The 19,944-nt window shown below is 40.7% G+C and overlaps 1 protein-coding gene across 3 annotated transcripts in view; it reads right to left on the bottom strand.

Annotated features, from left to right (window-relative positions):
• The window catches only part of NFIA (nuclear factor I A), a 382,195-nt gene that overhangs the window by 61,397 nt on the left and 300,854 nt on the right, over positions 1–19,944 (bottom strand). For all 3 annotated transcript variants that reach the window (XM_003265156.3, XM_030812923.1, XM_030812924.1), the window contains exon 7: positions 15,108–15,236. In XM_003265156.3, coding sequence (XP_003265204.1) covers positions 15,108–15,236 — 129 coding nt within the window. The remainder of the gene's footprint in view (positions 1–15,107; positions 15,237–19,944) is intronic.

Below are 19,944 nucleotides of genomic sequence, written 5' to 3'. Positions count from 1 at the left end.
CACCTGGCTAATTTTTGAAATTTTTTAGTAGAGACGGGGTTTCACCATGTTGCCCAGCGTGGTCTTGAACTCCTGAGCTCAGGCAATCTACCCGCCTCCGCCTCCGAGTGCTAGGATTACAGGCACGAGCCACAATCAGCATGGCCTCCCCACGGCCTCCCAAAACATGGAAACAGTGGAAATCTCTATCATTTCCCTTGAAAGTCCCATCATGTTAGTTATTGGGAGTTTGCTTATCAGAAATCTAATACATATTGACTACTAGAAACACTTTTCGGCTGGGTGTGATGGCTCACACCTGTAACCCCAGCTCCTCAGAAGGCTGAGGCAGGAGAATCACTTGAGCCCAGGAGTTTGAGACCACCCTACATTTAATTTTTTAAAATGTAGCCAGGTGTGGTGGCAGGTGCCTGTAATCCCAGTTACTTGGAGGCTGTGGTGGGAGGATTGCTTAAGCCCAGGAGTTTGAGGCTGCAGTGAGCCATGATCACGCCACTGCACTCTAGCCTGGGTGACAGAGCAAGACCCTATATCTAAAAAACCAGCCGACAAACGAAAAAACAGTAACAGAAACAAATGCTTTTCAGAAGATCTAGGGCATTTTTAGGAATATTTTCAGACTAGATAAAGGGACTTGGGTTTTAACTTAGTTTCTGCCACTACCTGGCATATTATAAATGTGGGTGGCTTCTCTCTCACTAAGTCTCTCTTCTCACAATAAGCAGCTTGAACTAAATATTCTCTGAAGCTCATCTAGTTTAAGCTCTAGTGGATGTATAGAATTCAGTCTCTGGGATTATGTTTACAAATAGTACAACTGATCCATAAAAATAAAATTAAAATCCAAAGATCGAAATAAGGAAGCCTTTTAAAACAAATTATTGTAAAAATGTTTATGGGATATTAAGTTATACGGTATATCTAGACTCAGTCTTTAAGATACTTTGGCTTTGGGGAGACTGTAATATTTAGAGTTTAAAAAACCCTGAGTGTGCTACTTTAAGCTCTGTGAAATAGAGCCCCAGCCTTTGTCCCGACAGGGCCTCTTTGAATCAAAATTGACCATATTCTCACACTAATTGCCTAAGCTTCCATGATGGCTGACGCGAAATGTGTTCAAACGCCACGCAACAGCTGTGATTATTGGAAATATTTAGCGTGATGGTTTAATAGGCAAAGTTGACAAGAATCCAGTTCCATGAGGGGAACTTGAACTTTTACGTAATATGTAAGCGATACTACTGTGAGACTAAATGAAGAATGAAAAACAAATCAAAACAATTACTTAAGAAGAAAACTAACCACCATAGATTGGATGATTCCAGAGATTAACAGAAAAAGGCAGGGAATCATCCAATGACCTGTTGGAAGTGAAATGGAATTACAAACTGCAGTCCTGTGAAAGAGGACTTCAAAAAACAAGATCCATGCAGATGCTTCTTAGATAACGACCAAGTGCTGGATCTAGGCTGCTGCAAGTCTTTCCCTGCATTAAAAAAAAAAAAAACCACAGAAAATAAGCAGACAGAAAAGCAAATCTCATAACGAACATAAAGCCATGGGTTATTTTGCAGCATTTCTCTCCATCAAATTGTCAGATTTATACTGAAATGGAAGCCTCTATTTCTGTGCAACATGATTACTAAAGCATAGGCTACTTCTCTCTCTCTCTCTCTCTCTCTCTCTCTTTCTGAGACAGGGTTTTGCTCTGTCACCCAGGTTGGAGAGCAGTGATGCAATCTAGGTTCACTGCAACCTCTGCTTCCCGGGCTCAAGCGATCCTCCCACCTCAGCCTCCCAAGTGGCTGAGACTACAAGCATGTGCCACCACGCCCGGCTAATTTTTATATTTTTAGTAGAGATGGGGTTTCATTGTCACCAGGCTGGTTGCAAACTCCTGAACTCAAATGATCCGCCTGCCTTGGTCTCCCAACATGTTGGGTTTACAGGTGTGAGCCACCACTCCCAGCAAAAGACTACTTTCAAGGCATCCTCCTGAACTTGAAGTATCTTCCTAAATTCACCCCATAGGATTTGAGGATTAATCCTACTGTGGGTAAACTTCACACAAGGAATGGAATAAGCAACAGAATAATCAGTCTAGTGATTAAAGTCAGGGGACCAAGTTTTCATTCAAGCTTGGGTATCGACTAGCAAGATGCCAGCCTCCTATATTCCTTAGTGTCTTCTACTACAAAATGATCTTGACTCTTCTGGCTTTAAAATCATTCACTCCCTGTGTTAATCTGGGCAAAGTTTTTTAACATTTCCAAACCTACATTTTCTTATCTTTAAATTTCTTATCTTTAAATAGTAGCAGCAATTGGTCAGGCATGGTGGCTCACGCCTGTAATCCCAGCACTTTGGGAGGCTGAGGCAGGCAGATCACAAGGTCAGTATTTCGAGACCAGCCTGGTCAACATGGTGAAACCCCATCTCTACTAAAAATACAAAAAATTAGCCGGGCGTGGTGGCGTGTACCTGTAGTCCCAGATACTCAGGAGGCTGAGGTAGGAGAATTGCTTGAACATGGAAGGCAGAGGTTGCAGTGAGCCGAGACTGTGCCACTGCACTCCAGCCTGGGCAACAGAGCAAGACTCTGTCTGGGGGGGGAGGGGAGAAAGAATAGCACAATTTAAAAGGCTTTTCTGAGGATTAGAATTAATGTACACAGGTGCCTCATTCATGGTAGAATCACCCATTCAACAAATGTGTTGAGAATCTCCTGTGTGCCAAACAGCATACTAGACTCTGGGTTATTTAATATTCTTAGGATTGTTTTTAGAATAAATTGAGATACATGAAAAGTAATGTGGATTATACAATGCAATGAGGCAACACCAGCTAATTGAGAATCAAGAGCTGAACTGTTTTCAAGTGACCCTGGGGGTCTATGGCAGGAACAAGCCACAGCTAGTGAGTAAGCTGAGCCCATTGGCCAGTGCTCAGGCCAGCTTTGCTGTTATCTCCTGGGGGTAGCTATTATTTTTGCCTGCCCAGCAGTTCTTCGCCCCTTCTTCTGGAAACAGAGCTCTAATGTTTCTTTGGGGAACTCTCTGTCCCTCAGCCTCAGCCTATGTGGTTAGGGTGGACTTAACCCACTGACTCCATGGGTGGACAGGGAAGCTGGGTCACACCAATGAGGCACTCCATTGTCTTTTAAACATAAGGGTTGTTTTAAAAGTGAGCAAATGACCCAAACCCAGATAATCAGAATCATAAGCATCCAGGAGTAGGCCCTTCCCTAGATCTGTTGTTGAAAAGTTGCTCTTTTTTCTCTTGGGATTATTAAATTGGTGGAAATTAAGCCTGGAGCTGCTCACACTATCTGGGCCACAGTCTGAGGATATTTAGCCTAAGAATAAAGCTCACACAGAGAATAGCAGACCTGGGTGGGGGTGGGGTTGGGGAGGGGGAGAGACAGGGAGAGAAAGAGGGAGAGAGAGCGAGAGGGAGAGGGAGAGGGAGAGGGGTGGAGAGAGAGAGAGAGAGAGAGCGAGCGAGCGCAAGAGAGCAAGAACTTTCTGAAGGTAGCATCTGAACACCTGACTCCATCTCTACCTGAAGCCATATACCCCTGGACTTTTCAGTTACATAAACTAATCCATTACTTGCTTCTGGGGGAGTGGAGGAAAGGCAAAGCAATTTGGCTGGGTTTCTTTCATTTGTAAGAATCTTTCACTAGAACAAATATGTGTTAACATATCTACTGTTCATGACCTGGTATGTGACAATTCCACAACTCTTACTATGATACTCAGGAATGTGGAGATTCAGAAAGATCTAGACATATCTCTCAGGGATACCAAAGTTCTAAAAATTCACACTGCATACCAACAAAAAAGACCCATACATCCTGACATAAGTACATCCAAATCTCTGCAAATATTTCAAACAGCTTGCTATAGTATTCCTCCATCTTCTTTAATTCCCTGCATATTAATCTCATCACAGGTGTAATCATTTGTCTAATATCTGTCTGTTCTGCTAGATTGGAAGAGCAGGACTGGCTGGTCTAGCTTGTTCATTAGGGCCCAGCACAGTGCTTGGCAGATAATAAGCGCCCAATAATTATTTGCCAAATTGACTCTTACAAACAACAGATTCTTGTAAACAACAAAGGTGCATATCCCTTTAGGAAGAGCCATGCCTGAATGAAGGCAGGTCAGAGCAAAGCCTAGACCATGGCTAAGGAGCTACCCCTTACGCAAGAGGGGCTGCTTGCTCCACTGGAAAGGCTCCCCCACCCTGTGCTTCCAAGTGTACAAGAGCGATGGGAGGGGTAACAGGGCTTGCTCACGTCCCCGTGGCCACATCTCTTCTAGGCAAATGTGGCTTCTCCCCGAGAGGGGGACACATTCTTCCTTCTGGACCACCACAAGCAGGTAGAAAGAGAGAACTGGGGATGGGGAGTGAGGAACGAAAGAATCATCGCAAGAGAACCACATACAAAAACACACAAAAACAAACAGCAATACGGGGATGGGAGAATCTGAGAGATAATGAACATGTATGTATTGGATGCCTACTGTATGCCGAGCTTTTTCCATGAGTCATCTCACTTGCCCTCCCAGAAAGCCTTTCCAATTTGGGACAGTTGGGAAAACAAAGACCAGCAGAGAATAAGTGACTTGGAGAAGCTGTCATAGAACCCAAGTGGCCATCCAGGATCTAAATTCTATTCTGTCTGACTCCAAAGCCCACGCTCTTTTCATTGCCCTCTGCTGCTCCCATTTATTTTTCAGAGGTCAAACGATTTATTTGCTTTCAGTTTTTTTTTTTTGCTCATAGGCCCCTTATTATTGTAATAGCAGCTGGCAATTCTTATGATCCTGAGATGTGTTTTGTGCATAAGAAAAAGGAATTTTTTTCAGGGGGAAAAAGCAGCTACCATTCAATATGAAGAAATGGCAAATGTAAATTTACTGCCAAAATATGAAGTTTAAAAAACATTCCATACGTCTGGGTGACTAAATATGCTAGTTTCAATAACACAAAGGATGCAGCCTGGAATGGGCGACTCTTAGTGATACTGCAAGCACATTAATAGGGCCATACATTCCCATTTCCAGTATCAGCACTCACCCCTCCTTTCCTACACGGATGATAAGCTGATACTACATAAACATTGTTAAAGCTACAGTCCCATGCTATAGTAATTCACTTAACTTTAACATGATTTATGGTTCTGTCAATAGGGGAGGTTGAAAACCCTGCACTGAAGCTTAAATGTGAGCTTCATATTTAAAACAGTAATTGTGTGTATATGTGTGTGTGTGTGTGTGTGTGTGAGAGAGAGAAAGAGACAGAGAGAGAGACAGAGAGAGAGAGGGAGAGGCAGAAGAAACCATTCCACATAAAGAGGAGATACAAGTTCAATCTTGAATTTTTTATTCTATGCTGAAAAAAGGAAAATAAATAATGAGTCTATACATGGAATCAACTTTAGATAAAGAACAGGGCTTATCTGATTATGCGAGGTACAGTCCAAGCGCACGATACCAGGAAGTCTTAAAATGAGGGGGTTTCTAAGTAACCTTGCTCAGAAGCACTGCCTTCACTATGTATGGATATGTGGTCTCTGCCTGTGTGTGCCTGTGTGCACACGTGCACCAGTGGGGCACACAGGCCTGCGTGTGACTAAGAGGGACAGAGAGAAAGGGGCAAAGGAATTCCAAGGGAAAGCAGCTTCTTTTGTGAAGATGAGTTTAAATCCAGGTCCCCTGGGTTAATCACCCTATTCTCTTCAGCACTCACCCTGGAGGCCCTTTGCCTCTTTAAGAGATTAAGGAGCCAAGTGGTCTCACTGCTCTAACCTGTCCTCCCAAGGACAACATATTAACATGATTCCACTACGGAAGAGCTCTCTTTAGAAGTTTGCTGCAGGGATGACAAATTAACCCAGCAGGGTGTCCCACACATCTATCACAGTACAAATTATTAGTGTAATAGAGCTTTTAGTTGTGCATTTATCTAGTAATTATTGAATGTTACACAAACCCAAGCTGAGCAGCCATGGCCCTTTATGAGGGTGGCTCGGTGGGTGGCCTTACAGTTAATTTAGGATAGTTCTCCACTAGGCAGTTCACTTGCAGACAAATTAGCTAAACAGCCTTCTCCTTTAAATATTTTCCATGTCACAGTGAAACTCTTTACAATACAATAAAGGTACAGTTTTAATTACACGCTTCCTGACTTTTGTTTAGTTGTGGTTTTAAAACATTTGCTGGCACTCTTTTTTCCTTTGGCTGGGCAGGAATAGCTGGTTCTAAGTATCTGGCTAATGAATTTAATAATTTCCTGAACTGGGACTTAAAGGACCTTTGCAAGAAAAAGAAAAAAAGCTGCTTTTTTTCTTTAGTGTCCTGCGACTTCGAATCCCATCCACAACGCCGCCCATTAGGCTAGGCACTGGCACTTGAACTAACCCAGAACGAGGCTCACAAGGCCTCTTGCTTCTCTGTTCCATGCTCCTCAAAGGTAGCACTTGTTAGGTCTACGAGGCCTGCATTTGAAAATCAATTCTGGCAATTCTTCTTGGAGAAAGGCAACGTAATGTTTTCTCAAGTGACATACTCCAGTAATAAATAAACACCGTGCGTCTGTTGGCAGATTATTTCAGCGCCTTGTTAGCAACAGGTACCTAATTGCTTCTCATTTTCCTGAGATGATTCAATTGCACTAAACCAGGAGAGACAAATTAGATTCAGTGGATCACCAGCATGTTCTACAACTAAGTTAAAAGCTTTCCTAAGAGGCAAAGAAGTTTGTGGATGTGATAGGAGAAAGATGAACAAACCTAGCACTTGGGGGCCTAGGCCAGGGGAGCGGGTGCCACAATTACAGTAGTAGTGAAATGCCAGGGGACGTTCCTTCTGGAGAGACCTTAGTTTGGAGAGAAAAACTTAAAATGCCACAGCAAATATTTTACAAATAGGGGACCAAATAATTTTGAGCTCATTTCTCTTAAGGTCTATCAAGGTAGATCTTCATTAAAACCAAACATATATTAGGCTGGGCATGGTGGCACATGCCTGCCAGAATCAAGGCCATTTTACTTCTAAACTGCCTTCGTGTGCGTGTGTGTGTGTGTGTGTGTGTTTGATTCATAAAGAAGTGGGGTTTAACCTTGTGTTTGCATTTTGTATGTCTTAAATCCTCAGTACTTAGTTATCTAAGTGCATGACTTATTTGCTGTTGTAATCCCAGCACTTTGGAAGGTTAAGGCAGGAGGGTTGCTTGAGCCCAGGAGTTCGAGACCAGCCTAGGTAACATAGTGAGACCCTGTCTCTACAAAAAAATTTTAAAAATTAGCTAGGCATAGTGGCATGCACCTGTAGTCCCAGCTACTTGGAATGCTGAGGCTGGAGGATCCCTTGAGCCTAGGAGGTCGAGGCTGCGGTGAGCTGTGATCAAGTCACTGCACTCTAGCCTGGGTGTCAGAGAGAGACCCTGTCTCAAAACAAACAAATAAACAAATCAAATATATACTGAGCACTTAAACATGCTATGCCTCTTTCTATGTGCTGCTGAATACATGCATTTGAATATTATATTACTACACAGTGGAGAAGGAAAGAACTTCCTATTATTCTCAAACTTTCTGTTTCTTCAATCAAATCCATGCATTCAATCATTCATTTATTTGACAGTTATTTATTGAGTGCTTTCCTTATGCCGGGCACAAGGCAGAGGGATTCAGAGATAAATGATGAAGATGTGGTCCTTGCCCTAATAGGCCCTGCCATCTAGTGATGACTGTCACCCTCCTGTTTTACCTCTCCTTCCCCGCTCCTCTATTATTGTCTATGCGTATTATGAATCCACACTCCTCTAACCTTTCTTGGTGACCCCAACTTCCTGAAAGGTGATCTTAATTCTCATAATTCTCTGCAGTATATTTTTCTTGGCCAAACTGGGAGATATTGTTAACTTCAGACCCTCAGATGTTTCATCACTGAGAGCAAGATCCCTGTTTGGGCCAGGAGGATCAGGGACTTAGAGAGGTTTATAGAGCATATAAACTTCTGACTATCTCTCCAAACAGAAACTGGAATGATTCTTTGAAAGCTGCACAATAAATCTTTGGTTTATAAGGCGATTGCTTTAGTGTATCTTAGGCGTATTTTCGGAATCAAGGCAATTTTACTTCTAAACTCCCATCGTGTATTTTTTTTTTTTTTGACTCATAAAGAGGTGGGGGTTTAACCTCATGTTTGCATTTTGTATGTCTGAATTCTTCGGTACTTAGTTATCTAACAGCATGATTTATTTGCTGTTGTTCTGTTTTGCACGCCCATAATGTGAAGGCAAACTGTTTGACAATAGCGGTTAGGTCTTCTGCGTGTCTGGACTTGCATAGTGCCAGATGCCACTGTAGTTGTCCACAAGGATGTCCTTCCCCTCATTTTCTACCGCACCCTGTGCTTCTAGCACAGCAATGCAACTGCTGGTTTCCTTGTCCTCTCGTCCTCCAGGAGGCAAGCACTCTAAGGACAGAATCCATGCTTCTCTTGTTCACTCTGCTACTAGAGCATCTTGTACACTGTAAGAGCCTGAGAAATATTTGTGGAAAAAAATTAGTGGGTCCCCAGATAGTAATAGGTATCTGCAAGCTAATACAATATTGAAAAAAGCCAAACTGACCTCAAAAATTGTCTCTAAAGTGGCGTGCACCTAAGAGAAACCCTGAATTTACCAGTAGCAAGGACTTATGGACTAATAAAAAAGGCTAAGTGATTAGTTTATTGCTGCTATTAAAAAAAAAACTCAGTGTGATGGCACAGGTTATGTTATGATTATCGAAAGATCTAGATGGATATGTTATGACTTTGACTCATAAAAAAATGTGAAAACAAAGTAATTGTTTAAATAAATGCAGTTAATTTCTCCCAGTTGGGGGAGAAAAAGGTAGAAACTACTGACATGGTGAAAAAGGCACTGAACTGGAGACTTGATTTCTGGACTTGGTTCTGGCTCAGATTTCTCATCTGTAAAAATAATGGGGAATATGTTGCTAACTGTCAACCAGCATATTTATGCCCCATTTACCCACTGATAAAACCTTAATTTTTATAGAGAGTGGCCATATGCTCAGCTAAAAATTTAGAGTTTCCAGCCTCCCTTGCAGCTACAGGTGATCATGGGACATAGTCTGATTGTGTTGCAGAAGATCCTATGAAAAAGTGGCAGGATAAGCTGACAGGTCCTTTTTGCCCTCACCTTTTCCCTTCTTTCTGCCTGGCAGTCATAAGGCAGGGGTGCAGCGCCCATGCTGTGACCTCATAAAAACAACCCACTGAAACATGGCTAGGAGAAGAAATCTCAATCCCTGATGGCACTGCAAGTGCCACCCTAACAGCCTTGAATCACATACTTGCTTTTTTTTGTTGTTGTTTTTTGAGACAGGGTCTTTCTCTGTTGCCCAGGCTGGAGTGCCATCATAGCTCACTGCAGCCTCAAATTCCTGGGCTCACGCAATCCTCCCACCTCAGCCTCCCGAGTATCTAGGACCCCAGGTGTCTACCACTATGTTCTCCTAATTTTAAAAAATTTTTGTAGCGATAGGGTCTTGCTGTGTTGCCCAGGCTGGTCTCAAACCCCTAGCCTCAAGTGCTTCCTGCCTCCGCCTCCTGAAGTGCTGGGATTACAAGTGTGAGTCACCATACCTAGCCACATACTTGTTTTTGTATGAGAAAAATGTGACTCCTTATTTTCTTAAGCCATTGTTCAGATATTCTGTTACTTTCAGCCAAAAACAATCTTCACTGATACTGGGAACACATTATACCAAAAGATTCCCAGACCATAACTCTTTCAATTACTTTCAATTGTGCTGCCCAATGTGGATCGTGTAGGCTGCTCCCTGTTCCTAAATCTCTAAGGCACAGAATTGCTTTACTTAGTGCAGAGTATTTAAATAAAGTATCATTCATTATCTTCTTAATTCTTCAAAATAGCAAAGATTTTAAGCAAAAAGATAAGTTTCAAGAAGATCTAAACCTTCAAGAAACTTTAAGATGTAACTGATGATTACTCTAAATAATTCTCTAACAAGTTAGACCCTTCAGATCATCAACTAGGCAAACTTACAATTCTTGAAAAGGCAAAGGGATGAAGAAAGATTTCTTTTTTCAATTATCATGAATAAGACAAATAGTCATGAGTAAATACTTTATTAAGGTTACAATTTTAAGTAGTGGTAAAAGAAAGTCTTTGAAAGCCCAATCTTTCAGCTTAAAGTGCACAGTAATTATACTAATGTATAACAATGTACAAATGCCTCTACTGAAATTTAATATCTTCCCCCTACCGATAGGATATTCCCAAATAACCTCTTCACCTAATTCTAACCACACAGAGAAACCGGTGGTAAAGTATTGTCCCCATGGTACAGATGGCCAAACTGAGGCCACAAGGTTAAGTGATTTATCAAAGCCACAAAGAAAGCCAATATCAGAGAGGGGATTCATTTTAAGAAACCACATGTCTCTACCTTTACACTGTAAACAGGGAAGTGGTTAGAACAACATAAAGCAAGCCCATAGCTCTTAATAGCAAAGCTCTACTTAGAGAATCTTGCATAAGTTTTCTTTGGATGCAACGCCATGGTTCTTCCACATCTTGGACATTTCTTACAAGGAAGTACTGCATGAACTATCACACATTTATCACCCTTGGCTCTTCTGAAGAAATGAAAACTCATCAGGGTCAGAGAGGGGATAAATGTCTCCTGTGTGCATTTATATGCAATTCGACTACTTTTATTCATTCAACCAATATTTGAGCATAAAACCCACTGTGTGAGGCACAACAAAGATAGTGAAATGTCTAAGTTAGAGATCCTTCCCTTTGGAGGTTCTCCTCTAGGAGACATGTAGATTAACTAACAAGGCCAGATGAGGTTGGTGGAGTCAATGTGCAGACACGAAAGGCAGCAGGAGCTTAAGCAGTGTGAGAGGATGGCAAGCTGGGTGGAGGAGAGGAGGTTTGACTTTGAAAGTAGTGCTTGAGCTGATCTGGGGGATGGGCAGAATGTTGCTGGGTGAAGGCAATAGGGACAGCATGATACTTTCAAAGCCTGGGTGAAAAAGGATTATTTAATTGTACGACCTGCGTGCATACTGTACTTCCAGGCACTGTGCAAATGACCACAAATACATGATTTCCTTTGCTCCTAACATAATACAATTCTTTTGAGTTAGAGATGAGAAACTTTTGGTTCAGAGAGAAAAGCAACGTGCCAAGTAGGGGACAGAGATTCAGACGCCAGCCTATCTGACCCCCTGAGATTTTGTGCTTAACCACTGCTATAGGCTGAATGTCTGTGGCCCTCTAGGATCCATATCTTGAAATCCTAACCCCCAGTGTGATGGTAATAGGTAGCAGGGCCTTTGGGAGGTGATTAGGTCACAGGGTGGGGCCCTCAGGAATAGGATTAGTGCCTTTATGAAAGAGACCCTAGAGAGCGACCCTGCCCCTTCTGCCATGTGAGGACACAGCAAGAAGATGCCATCTATGAACCAGGAGGTGGGCCCTCACCAGACACAGAAGCTGCCAGAGCCTTGATCTTGGACTTCCAGCCTCCAGAACTGTGAGCAATACATTTCTGTTGTTTATAGGCCACCCAGTCTATGGTGTTCTGTTCTGGCAGTCAAAACAGACAAAGACAACCGCTGTGCTATGCTACCTCCCTTCAACGCCCTGTGTTTCTCCCTTTGCTTTGCAATCTTAAGAGAGAGATTTTCTTTGTAAAAGGTGGCCATGAAATTTCCAAATGTAGCTTATGTTTGCAGCCAAAAAGTAAGGCCCTTATGTTTTCAGTGAGGTGACCTTGATTTGCTGTAGCTCTGTAAAATCTCACTTCCATTCTGAGCATGGATGTGTATTGGACAGTTATTGCTTACTAACTGGTGCTAGTCTAGTTGAGGCATTCCTGTGATAAATGCTAGGGAAGGCAGCAGAAGCCTCGCAACCTAGTGCTAACCAGAGAGCAGTCAATGGCCTCTGTGATCCCTGCCCCATGCCCTGGGGACCTGATAAAGGACATTCTTTTCTTTTCTTCAAGACCCTTTTAAAGTTTGATTCTCTGGATTATCTAATAATTTACTATTTTGGGTTGTGGCAACTTTGCCCAATACAAGGAGTGTCAGAGGTTGAAATCTCCCTTATGCACACATGTGACATCAATTCCACACTGACTCTTGCAGCTATACTCTTCCTCCTCAATTTTGGCCTCATCTTCCTAAAACACCAAGTCTTACTCCCAAATGTGGTATCATTCCAAGCATTAGCTTTCCAACTAGTTCAGAGAGAAATGAAGGAAATTACAGTACCCATAGCAAATAAATAATGAGGCTGAATTCCAACCTTTTAAAAATATCTTAGCCAGAAAAATGTCTTACGTTAGCCTATCTCAATTCTTATGATTCTTACCACAAAGAGGCAACTGAAGTTTCATCTCAACTACTCCAATTCCCTTCACCAGACCACTAAGCGGGGTGGGACACGGTAAGAACGGGTACCTGAGTAGACTTTCCAGAAAGGAGAGCCGAGGATGCTGGGAGCCATCTTGAATTCTGGTGAAAACAAAGAATCTTTGGTATTCCATAATTCTTACACTAGGCATCTTTCTCTTTTCCTCAAACACAATTTTATGAATGAATATGAATAGATTGGAACTTGTTATGCTGTGAGCTAAGGAGGTCCACTCTGGTTCAACCCAGCGTGGGTCATTTTAGAAAACGTGCTTAGTCATCTAGCATGAAGAAGCTCTCAACCTGTACCCATATGGAAGTGCTCATGACAATAATTTCTAGAACTACAGTTTTAAGGCAAGACACACATTAGACACTCTTAATATTTACTGACTAATGATAATATATACAGATTGCATTATGCTCTTCATGGAATCTCCACAAATACTGTTTTATTGTTGTTTCTGTATAAGAATACAAGATTGGGAGGAAAGGGTCATTCATTATTAGTATTGTACCCACTGTACTGATGAGGACATTAAAAAACCCAGAAGGTGAGTGGGAAGGAAAAGAGGGAGCCTACCCAGCTCTCCTGATTGCTGGCATACTGTTCTTCTCAGTTCTTACTAACTTACCACACTACAAATCTTTCCTTTGCTTAGGATTGCCCTCCATTTATCTAGGCATCTTTTAAGATTTGACTTCAATGTTATTTATACTTTGAAGTCTCTTTTTTTTTTTTTTGAGATGGAGTCTTGCTCTGTTGCCCAGGCTGGAGTGCAGTGGCACCATCTTGGCTCACTGCAGCCTCTGCCTCCTGGGTTCAAGCGATTCTCCTGCCTCAGCCTCACAGGTAGCTGGGATTTACAGGCGTGTGCCACCACACCTGGCTAATTTTTTTTGTATTTTTAGTACAGATGGGGTTTCACCATGTTGGCCAGGCTGATCTTGAATTCCCGAGCTCAAGTGATCTGCCCGCCTCAGAAAGTGCTAGGATTACAGGCGTGAGCCACTGTGCCTGGCCCATCATCTTTTACTTGCTTATTTCTTTGTGTGCCTCTCTTCTGCAGTAGATAACATGCTCTGTGAGGACAGGAACCACTGGTCCCAGTGTCTATAGAGGCACTCAGTAAATCCTTGTTTAAAGAGTGAATGAACCTCCATGGTCCCCCCAATACCGAGCTCCTGCAGGAACTTTTACCATTCAGTTAGCATTTAGAATATGTTAACTTGACCCCAAACAGATGAAAAACAACACATGCCTCATCTCCTTCAGGCCATAAATATTCTGACTAAAAGGGCTTTATATCTCTGATCCCCCACTACAGTTTATATGCTCAATGAGTGTTAACTATGAGGATAATATCTTAATACTATTTAATAAGCCTCATTCTGGGACTTTATAATCTAATTCTGATGCAGGTTTTCAAATTATATATTGATGGTAAGCCTCTCTGATTATACCACACATACACACAAATGAAAGAAGGGATCTTGAGAAAGTTCTACCAATGATCACAAGATGTTTAAAGATGAAGCAAGTAAGTTTCATAATTATGGATAAAGAAGTTGCTTCCCACAGTGGTCAAAATGCTTACTTTCTTCACTATAACTCCCATGTGTGCACCGGACAGCCCTCTTACCTGCCACATTTCCCTGAGATGCACACAGAGCACATTCATAAAGGGATTCAGATTGGTGGGGCTAACATTGAGATTAATTCAAGAAACATCAGTTTCCCCAGGTATATGTCAAAGCAGACAAGAGATCATAACTTTCTAGGATGTTTTATGAAACCAGCTGGTAGATCACAGATCTACCTAAAAGAAAATCTGATAAAGGAAAGTAAACGTGGCTACAATTATTCGTACTCCTACTGTGGGAGTTTCATAAACAAAATAATAAATATTTTTATCTTGTAATAAGATCAAGTTAAGTGATTTGCTGACATTCTCTTGAGGCTTAAGGCTTGTCTTTAATGCGAAATACAAATCATATTTCTTGTGGACACATTTTAATAATAAACTTAAAAGCATATGAGACAAAAATAATGAAAACATTGCAATGAAAACCAGACAAACTATCTACCACTTCAAAAGGAGTGAATGAAGACTGCTCGTCAACACCCTGATGCAAACAACCTCAACATAAAATGCCACAGATTGAAATCAGGTTTTATGGAAAGAGAGTCAGCAGGGATGAGGAAAAGCTACTACTTGAAAACAGGTAATTGACCACACAGAAATATACTCACCCAATGCATGCACTTGTGCACGTGTGTGCATGCACACACACACACACTCTGTCTCTCTCTCTCTCACACACACACACACACAACTTGTAGAACAGATTTGATTTTGGTTCAATTCAAGTTACTTCCCATCCTTCTGCAAAAATCTCACTGGCAAACAAAAAACAGATTTGGTCCCTTTTCGCCTTAGGAAAGTACAAAAAATTTGATGCCAAATCTCTTTGGTCTCTAAAATTCCAAGGCTGCCCCCAAGGGTAAGAAATTGGAACACTCACTGCCTCACAAGTGTTCAGGGGGAGTCCTCATTGTCTCTCATTTTGCTACTTGGGTCCAAAGGCCATGATATAAGCACAACCAAGGGTGCCTGTGGAGCAGCTCACCTCTGGGTCCTGTAATGACAGGTCGGTGATGCTGTGTGAACGCCGTTCCCAGGGAGGAGGTCTGTGAAGGGGAGGGGCTGCTGAAACCAGACTTCTCCGACTTCTTCAGTGTGGTTGGAGATGGCATTCCTGGTAAGAAGGATCAACTGGTAAGTACACTTTAATTCATGGAACAATGATTTGTGCAACCCAAAAGATAACATTTAAAGAATTAAAAACAAACAGAAAGAGGAATCCACCTGTGAATGAAAAAGATGTTTTGAATTGCTTTGCATTCGTCACAGGAACAAGGAGGAGACAGAATAGTCCCCTGATAAGTCGGTCTGTATTTGATTTCAATTTATTCTAATTAATCACAGTCCATTTTTGGGTTATTGGTCCTCTCTAATAATACAGGGTTCAACTTTTCCAGTGTTTCTAGAAGTTGCTGCTTGTGTCTGTGACCTCTGGGACTCCCAAAAAGGAGACCATCTATGCTTATGAAGACTTCACATGCAATCGATTCATCTTGTTGGTTACCTTGCTTTGACACCAAATCACTTTCTCCATATTTTAAATAATTTGGCTGTTTTAACATAAGAATACCCTCAACAATGGTAACTTAGTTGTTTATTCAATGAATTCTTTAGAGTAGAAAAAAAGTAAAAAGAAAAGTAAAAAAATCTTAAATGCCCTACAATTGGGGACTGGTTAAATAAGTATGGTATAACCAATGTAAACAATACTGTAAAAGAGTAATGACGTGGCAAAACATTTATAATACAATGTTAATTGAAAAAGGCAATTACAAAATAGGATGTTACAGTATGACACCATTGAAAAGCCTATTTCTATGCACAGAGAAAGAACTGGAAGGCAATATGCATAAACTATAATGGTAGTTCTCTCTCTGTATTGAATTTGGGTGATTTTCATTGCCTTCGTTTTGCTTACCTGTCTTTTCTATGATGAACATATATTGCTTTCATGTTAATAAAAGCTTATTTTTAAAAATAGTACTTTTATTATTGCGTCTAAGGTTTTCACAGCATTTCCAGCATAGAAAATGCTTTGGGAGGAAAATAACGGAGAAACAGTTCCTTGTAATTACTGGATTTGTAATGTTCTCAGCAACCACGCTGACATACCCAACTGGAGGCATCTATCAGTTTGGTAGGGTGCCAATTAAAACAATGAAAATTTGGATATAAAAATAAAAGAAAGGACTCCTAGTCCCCGCATCAGGGGACAAATTTGGGCTCTCTTAAGGTTGTAGCATGAAACTGGTCTGCACTGATCTTAAAAGAACCAAATTCCATTTTACTTATACATGTTTACATGTGCTGTGTTCTGCCCATGACCAGAGAATTATTTGGGTGAACTGGAAAAGTAAGTAATAAAAATCATAATGACATTAACATGTAACTGTTATGGAGTACCATGTACTGTGCCAAGCACTTTATAGGTATAGATCTTTCCAGAAATTTAGTTAGTTTTGCCTGTATCTAAATATGTCCCTATTATTTCTGATGACAGATTTCCTTAATGCAATTCTACAACATGACCTTTGAGTGTGACTCAGACTCTATAAGGACAGAGTCCTTGTCTGCTTTGTTCCCCTCTATGTCCAAGACCTCCAAGGGTCTGAAACACCCAAATGATCTGAAAAGATATTTAAACTACTTGTGCAGGTCTCAGCTTTATCTGTAGCTTCTTGAATAGATGCTTAAACACAGCAAAGCTTAGAATTTTAACCCCAAGAAAGAAAAATTAAAAATTGGTAAACACATTTGCATAGTCAGATATAAGTACAACATAGAGTGGTATGTGATTTCATACTAATTTGACAATTTGAATCAGATCCTTTCTAGATCAATATCCATGTGATTTGAATTAAAAATGAAGTAATTAAGTCAAGTGACTTTAGTTATATTTGTTGCTTGCTGAATCAGTAACCAGTCACACCATATCAAAGTTCTAATGTAGGATGCACTGAGATTTTGGGTGAACATTCACTGCAAGTAACCTAACCTAAGGTATCATCATGTAATTGGAGGAGATTTCAAATAAAAAAAATGAAAGAAATAAAAAGCTACCAAAATGTAAACAAATCTCCCAACTCATTTAAACCTTTTTGTGTAGACCAATTTATAGGCTGCCAACCATTCCACTGATTTAAATTTAGTCCAATGCCTGAACTACATGTCATAAAACAGAAACAGAACGGATAACTAAAACAAAAATCAAAATTTTAAAGGTGGCAGATATTTTTTTCTTTCAGATAATGGAATCACTGATGAAATCCAGTATCCTAACTAATCTTATTGATGATAGCAAATGGCTGGACTCAAGAAAAAGTTATGATTTCTTTGAAAAATTCATGTTTTCTAATTCATGCCACTCTAAATACTGCAGAAATACTGACATGATTGAAATCCACTATTTATGCTTCTAAAAGGAATTACAAGTAAAATTTGGGCAATAACAAGTATCAAGAATGACCAAGTTGGTAAACGAGTTCGAAAATAGCAAAATTTAAATCTTCTTTGCAAGGGTTAAAGAGGGAAGAAATACTGTCAGCATGCAGGAACAACCAGCCAAACTATGTATAATCTTCTAAATTTATCACGGTCAAGTAATATGAACCCTAAGGCTGTCATGAATCTCAAAATTACTTTGTGTTTTCAATTTTTAAAGACTCGTATTGAGCACATTTCCTTATTATACACTTTAATATTTTCTCTACATGCATAATGTATGTTTTGGTTAATTTGTTTTATATATTTAATTGATCAGATGAAATTCCAAAATGCTAGTAAACTGCTCTCTGTTAAAAGCTACAGAACATTAATCTTGGCTTTTATTTTTGAAATCAAATTTGGTTCTGTACATTACTTTAAAAATAAACTTCTTTTTAAAATCTCTTTTGCCAATTATTTTTGCACAACTGTTACAAGATTACTGTATGGATTAATGACTGATTGGCTTTCTTTTAATGAATTAAAACTTTAATTTCAATGTATTTTCTAGAAGTACCAGATTTTTTAAAGAAGATTACAGATGAAGTAATCCTACCCCTTTTCTGGAGGAAATGGAATGTTACTTCGAAGTTAAATGCAGAAAAATAAAGAATTTTGTAGAATGAGAAGCAGAAATCTAGCATAATGTTTTGTTTCAATGGGGCATTTCATCCTTTTGATTGGTACAAAAAAACCCAATGAGAGTAAATAGAATTGGAGAAACATGTCAAGAAGGCCTGTGGCTTGTCACTGGTTTTCTAAACATCCAGAATTTTTGAATTTTGAATTTCCCTCTAGTCTGCCATTTTTTTCTAAGCTACAAGAGTCATTCCAAATTGTGTTCAGTAGACAAGGGCAAACATATATGGGATTCTAGTCATGTAGTGGCTTTCATCTCTGGAGGCACTTGTAAGTGCAAAATTCAACAAGAAAACCTTGAAAATACAGGTGAAATGCACTATTCACAAAGATTCCTTCAAATTCATCATTGGTATTTGTGGTAGTCAGGCTGGGCTGGTGGCTCATGTCTATAATCCCAGCACTGTGGGAGGCTGAGACAGGAGGATTGCTTCAGGCCAGGAGTTCGAGACCAGCCTGGACAATATAGTGAGACCTTATCTCTACAAAAATTTAATTTTTAAAAGTTAGCTGAGGCCAGGCATGGTGGGAGGCCAGCACTTTGGATTACACACGGTGTAATCCCAGCACTTTGGGAGGCCGAGGTGGGCAGATCACAAGGTCAAGAGATCGAGACCATCCCGGCCAACATGGTGAAACCCCATCTCTACTAAAAATACAAAAATTAGCTGGGCGTGGTGACATGCGCCTGTAGTCCCAGCTACTCAGGACGTGGAGGCAGGAGGATTGCTTGAACCTGGGAGGCGGAGGTTGCAATCAGCTCAGATCATGCTACTGCACTCCAGCCTGCTGACAGAGCAAGATTCCATCTCAAAAAAAAAAAACCAAAAAACAGAAAAAAAAAAGTTAGCTGAGTGTGGTGGTATACGCCTACAGTCCCAGCTACTCAGAAGGCTGAGGCAGGAGGATCACATGAACCCAGGAGTTTATGAGCTATAATCACACCACTGCACTCCAGCCTGGGCAACAGAGAGAGACCTTATCTTGAAAAAAAAATTGTGGTACTCAGAATTCTATAATGGCTTCCTAGTTCCCAGTCTTGTATAATGATGCCTTATATAATCCTCTCCTCTTGCATGTGTGAGATACTTGTGAATATGATAAATGTCATTCTTGTGAATAGGTTATATTATACCGCAAAGGTGATTATATTGATTAGGTTATGTTATATTGCAAAAGACTTCTACAGATATAATTAAGGTCCCCAGTCAGGTGAGTTTGAGCTAAGGAAAAATACATTATCCCTGGCGGGCCTGACCTAATCAGGGGAGCCTTGTATAAAAGGAATTAGAAGTCAGAGAGATTCTTCTTCAGGCTTTGAAGAAGTCAGCTGCCATATTGTGAAAGGGCCTGTGACAGCCACATGGCAAGGAACTGCAGGGGCCTCTGGGAGCTCAGCGGGGCCCCTTGCTGAGAGTTAGCTTTCAGAAAGCAGGGACCTTAGTCCCACATCCACAAGCAACTGAATTCTGCCAACAATCACGAGAGTTTGCAACAGGCCCTTGAGCTCCAGAAAGAAATGGAGTCTGAACAAAATTCTCATTGCAGCCTTGTATGACCTGAGCAGAAGATCTAGTTCAGCCGTGGCCAGGCTCCAGACTCACGGAAACTGTGAGATAATATTAATAACTGTGTGTTGTTTCAAGTTGCTAACTCTGTGAAAATTTGTTCTGCAGTCACAGAAAACAAACATGATATTC

The sequence above is a fragment of the Nomascus leucogenys genome, chromosome 5 (assembly GCF_006542625.1).
Source record: "Nomascus leucogenys isolate Asia chromosome 5, Asia_NLE_v1, whole genome shotgun sequence".
Classification (NCBI taxonomy): Eukaryota; Metazoa; Chordata; class Mammalia; order Primates; family Hylobatidae; genus Nomascus; species Nomascus leucogenys.
Note: the sequence above shows the minus strand (reverse complement) of the source record. Positions and strands in the feature narration are given on the sequence as shown.